This window comes from Aplysia californica, unplaced genomic scaffold (genome assembly GCF_000002075.1).
Source record: "Aplysia californica isolate F4 #8 unplaced genomic scaffold, AplCal3.0 scaffold00476, whole genome shotgun sequence".
NCBI classification, from domain to species: Eukaryota; Metazoa; Mollusca; class Gastropoda; order Aplysiida; family Aplysiidae; genus Aplysia; species Aplysia californica.
This window is the reverse complement of record NW_004797746.1, coordinates 304,903-319,623: the sequence shown is the minus strand read 5'-3', so window position 1 is coordinate 319,623 and position 14,721 is coordinate 304,903. Positions and strand designations below refer to the sequence as shown.

Below are 14,721 nucleotides of genomic sequence, written 5' to 3'. Positions count from 1 at the left end.
CCCCTAAAAAAAAACAAGACAAAACAAAAACAAATAAACAAAACATGACGTGCCTTTCACGTTCGTAGACTTATGCTATGCCTGCTTGACCACATGTAACTGCGTCTGCATGATCGCCTGAAGAAGAGAAACCCCGACAGAGAGGAGGTTGTTTGAGTTCTGTTATGTATTTTTTTGATCGTTTGTTTGGTTACTGGTGTTGTTGTTGTCGTTGTCGTCGTCGTCGTTGTTGTTGTTGTTGTTGTTGTTGTTGTTGTTGTTGTTGTTGTTGTTGTACTCCGGTAAACAAAAGAACATCAAAACAATGACAGTCCATTTAATGGCAGAAAACAACAAACAGACAAACAGAAACAAGAAAAGGAAAGAGAAAAAGCAGTACACGCCAGTGGCACCATCCTACCACTGTCTCCCCTCCTCCCCTTTCCCCACCTATAGACCTGCATTTATTTTTGTCCGACTTTATTGCACTTTGAGCTCGTGCCTATTGCAAGGGCTATAACTTACCAAAACATGGAAGACCAACATTTGCCGAGTGTCTTCCCTTTATAAACTCAACTTCAACCCATTTGAGCCTTTTGATTTTTTTTTGATTTTTTGATTTTATTTTTTTTAAATTATACTTCTGCATCTTGTATTATTTGATCTTAAGTTTAACTCCTCCTGTATTTGACCTGAATATTTGATTTGAACTTTAACTCTCCATGCATTTGATCTGAATATTTGATCTGAACTTTTACTCTTTTCTTATTTGATCTGAAATTTTACTCTATTTTTTTCGCCTGAAGTTTTACTGCTCATGTATTTGAACTGAAGTTTTACTTCTTATGTATTTAATTTTGATCAGAATTTTTACATATTCCTCTTGGGTTTTTTTCATATCTGAAGTTTTACATCTCATGTAGGCATATTTGATTTGACGTTTTAACTCATTTTCTCCTTTAAATCAAATTTGACGATTTACTACTCATTTATTTGATTTGAAGTTTCACTTCTCATCATGTAAGCTATCTAATCTGAAGTTTTACTTTCCAGGTTATATACTCAATGTGCATTCGATGGGGCACTCTTCTCTCTTATGTCCGAATTGTTAATCTCTGTGTGTCTTTAAAAAAAGAACACAAAAACTACTCCTTTTCATAGATCATCATCATTAATTTTTTATATTATTATTATTATTATTATTATTATTATTATTATTATTATTATTATTATTATTATTATTATTATTATTATTATTATTATTATTATTATTATTATCATTATTATCATTATTATTATTATTATTATTATTATATAAATTATTATTATTATTATTATTATTATTATTATTATTATTATTATTATTATTATTATTATTATTATTATTATTATTATTATTATTATTACGATACGATAAATGGCCGACGCTCGGCATAAACAGAGACTATCTGCAGAGAGTATTTAATTATAATTTATGGTCTCTGGTATCATTAACCAAGTGGATCAGAGTTCAAAACAATATTTTTAAAAAATTGTAAAACTTTTTTCTTTTGTTGTTTTTGTTCTGTGAGTGTGAGGTTCTATATTTACATTCTGATTTGGAGCGCGCAGTTTTCGTTGCCCCATTTCTTCCTTATCTTTTTCTGCTTTTAAAAAGTCCTTTTATCTTTTTATTGTCTGTTTAAAAACAATGTTTTTTCCCTTTCCAGTGTCTTATTTCTAAATTACATTTGTACTTCAAACACCAGATAATAATTATTATATACTTGCTCTGTTTGATTCCTTACTGTTTGTCTTTCTTTGCTCATAGAAAGGGAGCTGGGGAAGGGGATATCGATATTGACTGAGCGAGAGAGGGTGCTGCCAAGGTAAACAAACTTATCTGCCACTGCCAGTCTTTGGCCGTAGATGTTACAATAGGGCTCTATGTAAGGAGCTGATGGGGGTGGCTGGTACAGTACTTCGGTTTTCTTTGTGGAGATAATAAGGCCGAAATTTTAGGCTTTAGAAAAACTGCCCAGGCTTCCTTGCATGTCTGACTGAGTACTGGCATTCAGCACGCAGTCGTCCGCAAAGAGGAAATCGCGAACTATGCCTGCATTATGGAACCATTTGTCTTGTAGTCGTCGTTGTTCGAACAGGACTCTCCTCCTGGCCGTATTGAAGTTCTCTTTCTTTGAGGTGGAAGAGGGGTCATTGAGGAGTGTTCTGTGGAGTTGGAGCTTCTCCTCTAGTATTGTCTGGATGTGAAAGCTGTTGTGGTCGAAACAATCTTTGTGCATGAGGGAAGTGGGGCCAATGATGTCTAAGGCAACATCATAGACTGCGTCACGGAGACGTGCCCACCCTGTCTCCACATCTGCATGCGGGTCTATGTCATTTTGTTGTAGTTTTTTTCTCTAGTTCTTCTACCAGCACATGTTGGACAAGATCATTCTTGAGCTTGGAGACGTTCAGTCGCTTGGCCACTTTGATGCCTAGGGGCTTCCTGGGTGGTGTGATTCTGAGGCTCATCTTAGAGATGAGGAGACGATGGTCCGTCCAACATTCTGCACCGCACATGGTCTTTGTGACTCTCATATCCTGTCTGTCTTTTTGCCTGACAATGACGTAGTCGAGTAAATGCCAGTGCTTGGAGCGTGGGTGCATCCATGACGTCTTGTTACCATTGGGCAGGCGGAAGACCGTGTTGGTGATGAGGAGATCGTGGGCAGCTAGGTTTCCAACAGGAAGAGTCCGTTGCTGCTGCTGTTGCCAACACCATATTTCCCTAACACCCCCTCCCATGACTTGAGGTCTCTGCAGACTCGAGCATTGAGGTCACCAAGGATGATGAGTTTGTCTGCCATGGGTACGGCTGTGATGGTCTTCTTTAGGTCCTCGTAGAATATTCCTTTTATGTCGTCGGGGTTGGTGATAGTGGGTGTGTAAGCGTTGATCGGCGAGGCAAATCTCTTCTTGGGGAGCAGGAGGCGGGAGGTCATCAGGCGATTGTTGATTCCCCTAACATATATCTCATATTATATCTCTCTGTTCATTTGTAGCCCATATTTAACTGCATTTATGTTTCCCATAATCGGTCAGCAGGTGCGGTATTGTGTATGTGTGTATGTTATATGATTAAACAACAACAGAAAACAAAATGAAAACGTAAAATAAAACTGAACTGAGCTTCAAACTCTGTAAAGACATAGGCGTTGTGAGGGACGCGCAGCATGGCAGCGCTGTTTCTAATCCTTTCAAAAATGGCGACAAGGCGAGCTGAGAAGGCCCGCACAGCAATAGTCAGTTTACGTGGGTGACGTCACAGCAGCGATCTCTAGTACTATTATAAACTCTTTGGCTATCTGGCATAAAAATGCAGCGCAGCGGCATTGCAGACTGTGAGAATACATTTTTTTATGCATGTATATAAACTTATTTCATTTTTTGAATTGTGATGTTCCACATATTTTGCTACATTCTTATAGAATGTAAAAGTACAGCGGAACTGGGAAAAAAAAATGAAAAGTAGCGTTCTTTTTTTTTGTTTCGTCGCGTTGCTAAAATTAAATACTTTTTGGATTCGAAATGGTAAAGTAAAAAGTGGAAACTGAAAATAAATAAAGGTAAAAGTAGTAGATTCTAGTGTTGAACCACAGATTTGAAGTTGAACAATTGAACAACTACCAGACTCGAACTGAGACAAGGTAAAGTCATAAAGTATTGATCTAGACCTGAGTTAGATCTAAATGTTTCCTTTAGATCAAGGCAAACCCTTACTCTACCCCTACCCCTAGATCTAGATATCCTACTCGGTAGCGTGACGAGAGTGACGCTGTGCACTGTGCTGTGACTTGACAACTAGAGTCTAATAAAGTGTCTAAAGCGGCGTTGCGACAGAGTGAGTCTGTGACAAAAAATGGAAAGAAGTTAAAAAGAAAAAAGAAAAACAAACACACACACATGCACTCACACACCCTCTCTCTCTCTCTTACAGTGTACACATACACACGCACACACACACTCTCACACACGGCTTCCCTCACACACAGTACAGGCACACATCTATCTACACTAGCTACAGTACAGTCTACACTACACTTAACTTTTACTGACTATACTCTCACACTAGATCTACACACCTCACACACAAATGCACACCACACTTGCTTGTAGCCTTTGTGCACACTCACACACACTCACACCAAACTAACAAAGACAGTCACAGCTCTTTTCTTGTTGTTGCCCCTAGCCCTAGTGGCTTTTGTTGCTGTTGTGTGCTGCTGATGTTTTGTTATATAATTTGTTGCCTCGAAGTAACTATTCGGACTCGAGAAGTCCGTTCCGACTTCCGACCCTTGTTCCTAGATTCTAAATATTTGCAGCATTTACAAACATTTTTCGATTATAATAATAACATTCGAGACGTGAGCTTAACCAGTAAACTAGATCTAAACTGGTCTTCCCTGCATCATTTAGTGTGAACAAAACGGCTAAGTTGAGCTGACCTTGCCGGGGGCAAAGTTAATTATGTCGACCAATGAGATTGCGCGTAGCGATATCGCACTCTCGGTTTGCGGGGGGAAGAGGCAATTTTTTTTTTGGAAGAGGCTAGCCGTACTTAATGACGGCTAGACTGGCAGTCTAGCCGTACTTATTCTAAATATGAAAAATATGATGGCTAGACTGACCATTTAAAAAAAATAGGCCTACTGAATTGTAAATATAAATTTTTAGTGTGCAGTACCTAAAGTATTTGTATTTGAGACGAAACCAGGTGCCTTATTGACAGTGCATGTATTTTAAACCTGCTGTTTTCTAATGTTAATAGGGCCTAAGATAAGTACGGCTAGACTGGCAGTCTAGCCGTACTTAAGTACGGGTAGACAGCCAGGCTAGCCGTACTTAAGGACGGCTAGACTGGCAGTCTAGCCGTACTTAATATTGATGGCTGAATTGTAAATGACATTTTTAGTTTGCAATGCCTGAAGTATTTGCATTTCAGACAAAACCAAAAGGTGCCTTACTGACTTGCATGTATTTGAACCTGAATAATTACTAGATCTAGATCTAATGAGACCTGTGTACTTGACAGGCTTGAGTCGATAGGGCCAAACCTAGATGTAAATATGGCTAGACTGGCTAGAAGAGTGTCGGGCCAGTGCAAAAGCCAAGTTCCATTCAATGCATGGGACATCTGGTAAACTGTTCCACTTCTATTTGCAAGAATTTATGTTGAAACAATTTAGAGAAAATGTTTTTGGAAATATTCTTTGTTGTAAATGCATTACCCTGTTTAAAGGTAAATGAACTAAGAAATGCTTGGAATTTTTTAACACGAAAAAGGAAGGAACCAATACCGAAACAAAGCATGCCTAAATCTATGAATATAAACGAAATCAGAATTTTAACTCGGGAATGAATTTAACACGAACATCTGAACAATCGCCGGTCTAGAATATAGATCTAGATCGAGGTGGTGTTGGACAGCATGCGGAAATAGACATGAGTCTAATATTATATTTAAAGGGAAAAACAAAGTGGGGAGAGTTGTGCAACAGAGGTGGGTGTTTGGGGAAGTGGATAGTGCCACAGGGAAAGGATTTCTAAAATACGTACCAGACAGAACTGCTGACATGCGACTAAATGTAGAACGACGCAAACTATTTTTAGGTGAGGCTACCATCTTGTGTGACGTCAGACGTCATGACTACATCTAAATATAGCCAACTGTATTGCACCAAAGATTCTCTACCACACTATCTTTGATGGCACCAAAGGGTGCGATGTTTTTTTGGGAATATGTGATATGATGCGGTGCTCCGATGATGCTGTCGCTTATCTCTTCTGCACATTGTTTATCGGGGCCGGGGGGGGGGGGTTAATAATCCGGCGTCTTTACGGGAATTTTCGCACGCTTTATTGTCTTTGCGTTTACCTACCGTTTTCAATATCAAGTTTAAGCATCAGCGTTCTTACTGTTTTGAGCATCAACAATTTAAGCGATCTTCCATCATGTCCAAGTGGGAAATTTTACCTTGCGAAACACATCGATACAAATAATATGTCAAGCCACTGACCCAACACGAATTTCCCACTTGGCTTGGTCCTTTCGGAGATGGACGTTAAACTTGGAGGTCCCACCTACCTATTAAATAACTTAATAGTGTTGATAGGGGCATTAAACCTATACCATTTAACCATTTAACTCGAATGTCCCCAAATTTAGCAGCAATAGGAAAAGAGATTGGGCTTCCCTTCCTAAGGTTCCATTAGCATGTCATGACTTTAAGAGGGTAAAGTTCTTGGAAAAATTACTTCTTCTCAAAGATATAATCTTCTTCTTCAATAAATAATAGTTATTGACATCATACTTCTTTTCTTGCTAAATTTTTTTTCTTCTTGTCTTTGTCAAAAGCTTCTGAGGGACAGGACAACAAGCAACAGTAACCATGGCAACACCAGGACCTGGCTCAGCAGGTCAGGCCCAGTCTCAGCAGCATCCATACAGCAGCCAGAGAGGGGAGGCCTCGGGCCCTGGCAGTTTCCCTCCCATGATGCAGCAGAGCCCTGCCCCAGCGCCACAGATGATGTCGCCGACCAAGGACATCAACGTGGTGAACATGTGCCGCGTGGGCCAGGAGATTGTCCACGACATTGTGGGCAGGGCTCAGGAGCTGTTCCAGTCTCTGGGGCCGAAACATATGCAGGTAATAATTTGTGAGGCGCGCTGACAAAATGAGTAACTTCTCGCATTCCACAAAAGGAGATATTGACCAAAAGTCGAAAGTTTGGGTTTTTCAAAAGAAATAACTTTTAAGATTAACCGTAAATATCTGTTTGCCTCCTAGCAAAATAATCCGCCTATTTTATGCCTAGTTAAATCTCTTTGAAATCAGCCGATTTACCACTACACCCCGTTGTCTTAGAATTACAAAGTTCTGTCTGACATTTTTAGTCGTTTTGACTTAACCCAATCGCACTTATAGCGCCCGCATGCGCCTGCTGAAATCGTACTGCCGCTGCCCTTATAGCGCCCGCATGCGCCCGGAAAAAGGGCGTCGGCCGAGGCGTCATTAGAAACGAAAGTCTCGTGTCTATCGGTATTTCCGGCAAAACCACGTGAGAGTCCGAGATTCGCAGTGCATCTTGGTCTTTGTTTGATTGAAATCGGTCCATTGGTAGTGAAACCACGAAGCTCCAAAGTTTGGAAAGGTTTGTTTACTAAATTCAACTGTTTTTCGTTCGATATGGATGAGGTTTTACGTTTGTTTCACGATGCAAATGAAAGCATATATGGTGGTGATTACCCTGGTTTGGACTTTGATTTAGGTCTAGGCACTAGGACTGTGAATCAGGATTATGAATCGGACATTGATGATGAAGCTGTGTTTCACGGTCACGAGGAAGAGGAAAATGTCGCGGCTCAGGCTCCGAGTCAAGACGACAACAGTGGTGCGGAATCTGTTGACTGGACCCCTGTCAACCCAACTGACCCTGTCCCTCCCTTGAATCTCCAACCTTGCACTAATTCAAGTGACCAAGGCCCCGTTGATCCCCTTCCTAGTTCCTCCTCCCCCTTCGATTTCTTCTCACTATTTTTTGATGAAGATATGTTCCTAATGATGGCTGACCAGACCAACCTTTATGCAGTACAGCAACAACAGCGCAAGGGTAAAGTGGATGAATACTGGAAGCCTGTCACTGTCGCTGACATGAAAGTTTATTTGAACATTGTGATTGTTATGGGAATTCATGTGCTTCCTGAGTACTCCATGTACTGGTCGACAGACGATCGACTCAGAGTTGCGGGCATCGCGGATGTGATGGGCAAGAATAGGTACGAAAAGATAAACCAGTACCTGCATTTGAACGACTCGTCGCAGGCTGTGGCTCGTGGTGCGGAGGGACATGATCCTCTTTACAAAGTGCGTCCTGTCATCAAAAACTTCCGCAAAAGGTGAGTATATATTAATTATTTATTATATAATTATATAATTATAGATATTGATCTAGAGTCTAGATCTAAAAATAAAAAATACTAGATCTAGGAAAACAATCGACAGGTATGCTCTTTACGACAACTATTATTTCTTACTCTTCTCAATTAGAATTTAATAAATTTATCAGCATACGTACAAAATATAAATTTCACAATCACGTGCACGATTTTATTATTTTTTAAGCATAAACATAATAAATAATTTTATATCGCATACACTACGCATACATTTTTTGCACATAATTTGATGTTCATATATTTTTATATATTCTAAACATGCACTGAACTTTTCGTAGTCTTTTCCTCAGGTAAATGCTTTTGACGCAGGTTCTTTATTTTTTCTACTTGTTTTTTCTCCCCAGGGCAGCCGATAACTACATTCCGGGAACAAGTCTCTCGATTGATGAAGCTATGATCGCGTACAATGGAAGGCTTCATTTCAAACAATATATAAAGGCAAAGCCAACTCCCGGGGGCATCAAGGTCTGGTGCATTGCGGACCCGCAGAACGGCTACGTGCTAGACATTGATGTCTACACTGGGAAGGTAAATAACCCCATGCCCCATGGACTTGGCCACCACGTGGTAATGAATATGGGTAGAAATTACCTAGGCAAGTACCATCATTTTGTGTACGATAATTATTTTAGCAGTGTGAAGCTCGCCGAAGATCTCCTCGCCCAAAACACCTACTGCTGCAGCACCATCCGGGGCTCACGGAAGGGTTGGCCTCAGCAACTAAACAAAGCGAACACTGACAAGATGGCTCCAGGAGAAATCAAAGCCATGACGATAGGTCGTCTTCTGGCGACAGTCTTCAACGACAAACGGAAAGTGTCGGTTCTCTCCACAAATTCGTCGCCAGGTGTCTCCACCGTCACTCGTCGTGTAAAAGGTGGCATTCAACACGTTGAGATTCCGAACTCAGTGTTGAACTACAACAATCACATGTTTGGCGTTGACCTGGCTGACCAGCTTCGCTCCTACTACGCAGTGGGAAGATCTGGGGTGAAGTGGTGGAGATACATTCTCTGGTTTGTGGTACAGGTGTCAATAGTGAATGCTTGGAACCTGTACCGAGCCGCCCAACGACCCCTTCCATCAAACGCCAGAGGTGTCAGTCACCTGAAATTCAGATTGGACATCTGTTCTGCTTTGGTGGCAGGAAATGTTTCGAAAGGAAAGAGGAAGGTCAGCCAGGGGGTGTCAACAGCAGGACTGGGGAGCTCCTTGTCATCTGACCATCAGCTGGAACGACTCATGGGACGGAAAGGGGCCTGTCACTGGTGCTCCAAGATAAAAGCCAAGACGAACAAGGGAAGAACACCAGAGACCCCCTATGGCTGTTCCATTTGCAAGGTCCACTTGCACAAGGAACTGTGTTTTGCCAGTTTCCACAAGGAGCTGGCAAGTGCGCAGTAATTGTGTTTATTTCATATTGGATTATTCTTCATGTGCGCTCGTCACAGTAGTCACCTGGGTGAGTCTTCATGTAACCGAAACTGCTCTTATACTCTCTGTCTCTATTCTTGTCCTAGGTTTTGTTATATGTGTTTGTTGTACACTATTGTGTTTTCATGTATATATAATGTGATGTGGGTGTTTTTCACCTTTTCATATCAAAGAAATTTTTCATTGACCCTCAACATTTATTCCACTCAACTTCAAACACTCACTATTCTCCTTCTAATTGCTCAATGCTTTTGAAATTTCAGGTACACATTTTATAACTATTTTGCTTTTCGGGAAATAAAAAAATAGGGAATTACAAACAATACTTTTTTTTAAATGAATTTTTTAATGTCTTCACCTGTTGCAAACTTTTGGTCAAAATTCGCTTTTTTGTTTTCTTCCAACTTCTCAGTTCCACAATTGCAAAAGTTTTTTGTTTACAAGTCTGAAAGTTTTTTTGAAGGTGCTTTGTTCATTTTTCTTTTAGGATCTTTTAAAATTAGAAGGCTAGCTCATTTAGTTTTTTTGCTATAATTTTTTTTTTAATATAGGGGGTTATTTTTGCGGAGTTACGTCCCTTCTCTTAGGGAAGAGGGAAAGTCTACCTGTCGGGCCTGCTAGGTGCAATTGGGTTAATAAGACCATGAGGTCAGAAACTGATTGCTCTGTCAAAATGGTAAGATTATTCGGAGTCATTATCAAAATATTCAAAGAATTGCATTGGATAAAGCCTGACATGTTGTGAAACTCAACATTTTTTGCGTCAAATTTCTCAAAAGTAGGTAGGCTATTGAACAGATAGAGAACTTTGTGATTCTAAGATTGCGACTTGACAGAGAGTGTAGGTAGGTAGGTAGGTAGGTGTTGTATTCATATTTTGGGGAAAATCCAAAGAAACTGGGTGATAAACATCGCCAATCGGCGAGATGAGGCCGCAAAGTGTTAAGGCCATTGACCCACATCATATAAAACATACACTTTGTATAGAAGAGACTTTTGTGAAAAGAGCTTTAATCATAAACTTTCATGGAGAGTAAACATTTTAAAAAGAGTTTTCCAGTATTTCACCCACTGATTTCGACCAATGAAAGTGATGCAAATTTTTGGTGGTTTTTGTCCATTCTCCTGTTTACTTACTTTTGTTGTAGACACTTTTCAGTGAAGTGTGGTAGGTTTGGAGCCATGCAAGTTTGAAAAGTAGATGTCATGTGATGTTGTGGTGCCACTTAAACATAATATAGAAACGACCAGCACTTTTTTCTCATTTTATCAGCGGTAGGTTTGTGCAGCTCAAAACATCATCATCCTCATCATCATTGCCTTTCGCACCCTGCACCAGGATATAGATCACAGACAAACCGTTTCCACCTTTCTCTATCATGGGCTATCCTCTTGATGTTGTTCCATGTCTTCTCACTTGTCTGTACATCAATTTCTGTGATTCTCCTGCAGGTTTCACATGGTCTTCTCTTTGATTTTTTAGCTCAAGTCAGTTGCATCGAATTTTTCATTCCAATTTACTTTACTAACAAGACGCTTCGTGACCCTTGAATAGAGGGCCAAATTTTCAGTAAATTTACTTTTATTTCCTTCTTCTCCAACCTCCTGCTAGGGTGCAAGGAGTAACTGATTGTAATCACATGTCATTTTCAAGGGGAAAAGTCACTTAATGAACATCATTAAAATAAAAACAAAATGTTGAATATTCATCTGATGTGTAATTATTTTCTCTGATCTTCTTGAAGCTTCCCAACAACGTTACCTTCCATGGACAGCAGTATGCTGAGCGTAAAGCAAAAGTGGACGAGCAGCTAAGGCAGATCAACATGAATTTCCGAAAACTGAGGCTTTTTTTCAGCAAAGTCAACGAGACAGTTGAACAGACAGAACTTCCCTCAGAACAGGTGATTTTTGTGGGACTGAATACATATTTATTTTTATAAACTAAAAAGTACCATACTGCAAACTATGAGAGCATTGAAGTATGTAAGTGTTGGAACTGGAGTGGAAGAATGATAGCGGGGAGGGGGGGGGGGGGGGGGGAGGTTGCTAAAACTGGTAGTCTTTTTACTCAAAGTTTCAGGGTTTCAAAATACTTTGTGAAAGTGACACAGTACCTATTACTTGAACAGTCTTTCCTATACTTGGATTTAGTATATTTCATAAGTTTTCCCTTGCATCAACTATGTCTAATGGAAGTGTAGTCTCTGCCTCACCACACACACTGAAAGCTAAACATGATACCCTCTTCCTTATGCCAGAGCAATTTGAAGTCTTCAGACAGGAAATAAAGGCAAAGAAGATCCAAATAAAAGTTTGTGTACAACAAAGAAAATTGGTAAATTACAGACAACACTTAGTGAGTAGAGCAAATTTGGAAACACTCCCAATGGCATTGCAGAAAAGAGAGCCTTTTTTTTTTTTTACAAGACTACCGATCAGTAAATTTCATTGGAGAAGTCGAAGGTAGAGCTCAAAAGTGAAATCAACACTTATCATTCAAACAACCTTGCAATCTGACATATTAAGAATGGAGTCCACAATAGAAGTATTGACCTGCCATGCTCATTATAATGATGCTTGTTAGACTTAACTTTCACCACAGCTATCCTAATGAAATATTCAGATTATTATTATATTGCCTTTTTCCCAGGAGTTGGTGCCTTATGTTGGCAAAGAGGTGGACACCTCGGAGAAGGAGTATTCTGACGTGTATCACTACACTGTGGAACAACACAGAGACATGCTGGAGGTGAGTCCTCCCTGATTTGCTATCATCCAAAGATGGCTTCTCTTCAAATGAAAACAATTTTTCTAATGAAGAACAGGTTTTGTTCCTTCATCGTCACAAAGATATCCAACCTATAGCAACTTTAAATATAAGGCATCGTGGTGAATTCAAGCGCTCAAAATATTGAAACCAAAGTTCCTGTCCCCCCCCCCAATCCCCAACTACACAATTTAGCTAATTTATGAGACCAGACCAACTCAGACTGAGAGGGATACAACATCCCAGCGGAAAGCTCAACATTTGCAAGTAGAAAACATTTCCTTCACTTGGGAATTGAACCTGGGTCTTGTGTGTGTGACAGCAAAGCACAACATATCTTCTACACCACATGCACAGTGCTGTGGACCTTCTGAAACTTCATAAATTGTGAGGCATCGTGGTGAAGCCATCATCAAAGTAATCAAAGTGAAGAAACTAACATTTTTCCGCAGGTTTGTGAATTTTTATCAAATTTTTGTTTCTTGGCTCAACACCTTTCATGCCCATTAAAAAACACATTTCTGTTTAGATTTTACGTTAAAACATTGATTAATGGCACCAAAAATGTAACTTTTTAGTTTCCATGGACTCCCAAGCTAAGGAAGAAACTCATCTTTGGCGGCCATTTTCTCACAAATTTTACCTCTGAAACCAGGTGACCCCCCCCCCCCCCCCCCACCTTATTAATTCGCAAATATCTCGACTTCTATTCAAGATACAAGGATATTTTTTTCATCCAAAGCAAGACAAATGACCAAGCTTTCAGATCATACCAATAACTCCACATGCCCAATTGGGAGGGGTTAAGATACTTTCAAAGTCTGGTTTCAGATGAAAATATGAGGAGTGCCAAATTGACTTAAGTCCAAGGCATCACAAAGGAGTGCAGTCATAGATAGAAGAAACATATGGGGTTATTGGTATCATCTTAAAGCCTGTTCATTTGTCTTGCTTTTGGTGAAAAAAATACCCAACTGTGTTGAATAGAAGCCAAGATATTTGTGATTGAAAGAGGTGAGGGTAATTTGGTTTCAGAGGTAAGATTAGCGAGAAAAAAACCCGCCAGAGTTGATGATTTCCATAGCTTGAGAGGCCTTGGAAACTGAACATTTACATTTTATGTGCCTTTAATCAATGTTTTTCAGTAAAATCCACTCAGAAATGTGTTTTTAAGTGAATGTAAAAGGTGTTGAGTCAATTTTAAAAAATTAGAACCAAACTACCAGACGACCAAAGAAGCGCCAGTTTCTTTGGTTTCAATATTTTGACGAACGCCTGAATTCACCACGATGCCTCACATTTAAAGTTGCTATAGGTTGGATGGGTGACAATCTGAGGAAAGCAGAGGGCAAAGAGAAATGGTGAGAGCTGGTTGTCAGATGCAGTGGTGCCCCACGGTTGCCCCAACCTCAGGATAGAAGAAGATAGGTTGGATATCTTTGTGAAGGTGAAGGAACAAAACCTGTTCCATGGGGCAACAGACGGCCTCCTGATTGTCTGACAGGAGAGGGTGTTTGGCCCGGGGGAGGGGGCGGGATTGGGAGGGGATTGTTGAACATTGGAGCTGCTTTGTAAGTTGGACGGCATTAAGCACAAGGGGGGCTATCCCGAAAAATGCTGTTTTGAGAATAAAAACTCAAGGAGAGTTTTCTTTATAACCAAACAAATATACGCACCAAAGAAACCAAACTTCTTCTATAGGTAGGACAATGCCCACTTTTGGTCTAGATTTCTGGAAACCCCTGAAATCTGGGTTAGCCCGCTTGTCCTTGAAAGCGACCAATTCAGGTGTCAGAGTCAGATGGGACAATGAGAAGTGCCAACATCACTCTCACTGAAGTTACCACAATGCTGACTTCCCTCAAATTGAAGTTACGACAGAGGAACAAAGTTCGGAACCATAAACTGTCAAAACTTTTTACACTTATATATGTCATGTGGCAGTAATTATTTTACAGTATAGCATATTTGGTCGCTTGGACAAGTGGGCTAACCCAGATTTCGGGGTTTCCAGAAATCTTGACCTTCAGCAAAAGTGGGCATTGCCCTACCTATAGAAGTAGTTTGGTTTCATTTATGTGTATAATATTTTTTGGTTAAAGAGAAAAATCTTCTTTTCTTTCAAAGAAACTGAACAAGGGGCGAAAGCTTTACCTTCAATTTTCTCAGAACAGCATTTTTCGGTATAGCCCCCTTGTGCTTAAAAGCGACCATTTATGCCTGTTGTGTACTTCTGCTAGATCTAGTTATCAATACAATTTTGGCTATTTTTAAGTTCACTTTGAGTCTGCCAGAGCATTAATTTCCGGTTTTCATTGTGAATGTCAACTACTGACACCTGTTTTCACCAATAATTTTTGTATTGAACAATCCTTGCTGTAGCTACTACTCCCCTCAAAACTCATGAAAATTGTATGTGAAATAAAACTTCCGTTATTCCTGAGTTGTTTTACTTTGGGTGACCTTATTTAGGCCACATATGGCCTAAATAAGCTAAACCCCCCTCCCTTACCTTATTTGGGCCACAGGTGGCCTA

At 40.0% G+C, this 14,721-nt stretch overlaps 2 protein-coding genes across 3 annotated transcripts in view; both read left to right on the top strand.

The window, feature by feature from the left end:
- Positions 1-1,704: 1,704 nt before the first annotated feature.
- The window catches only part of LOC101858882 (mediator of RNA polymerase II transcription subunit 30), a 15,457-nt gene continuing 2,440 nt past the window's right edge, over positions 1,705-14,721 (top strand). The window contains exons 1-4 of one of the 2 annotated variants that reach the window (XM_035971649.1): positions 1,705-1,847; positions 6,380-6,671; positions 11,161-11,319; positions 12,069-12,167. In XM_035971649.1, coding sequence (XP_035827542.1) covers positions 6,414-6,671; positions 11,161-11,319; positions 12,069-12,167 — 516 coding nt within the window. In that variant the 5' untranslated portion in view covers positions 1,705-1,847; positions 6,380-6,413. Of the gene's footprint in view, positions 1,848-3,568; positions 3,669-6,379; positions 6,672-11,160; positions 11,320-12,068; positions 12,168-14,721 lie in introns of those variants that run through there. The other variant, XM_005105544.3, reaches the window with a different exon arrangement.
- On the top strand, positions 8,517-9,696 carry LOC118478297 (piggyBac transposable element-derived protein 3-like). The gene has a single exon (XM_035971648.1). It carries the CDS (start codon positions 8,522-8,524, stop codon positions 9,383-9,385), a length of 864 nt encoding a protein of 287 aa, XP_035827541.1. The 5' UTR covers positions 8,517-8,521; the 3' UTR covers positions 9,386-9,696.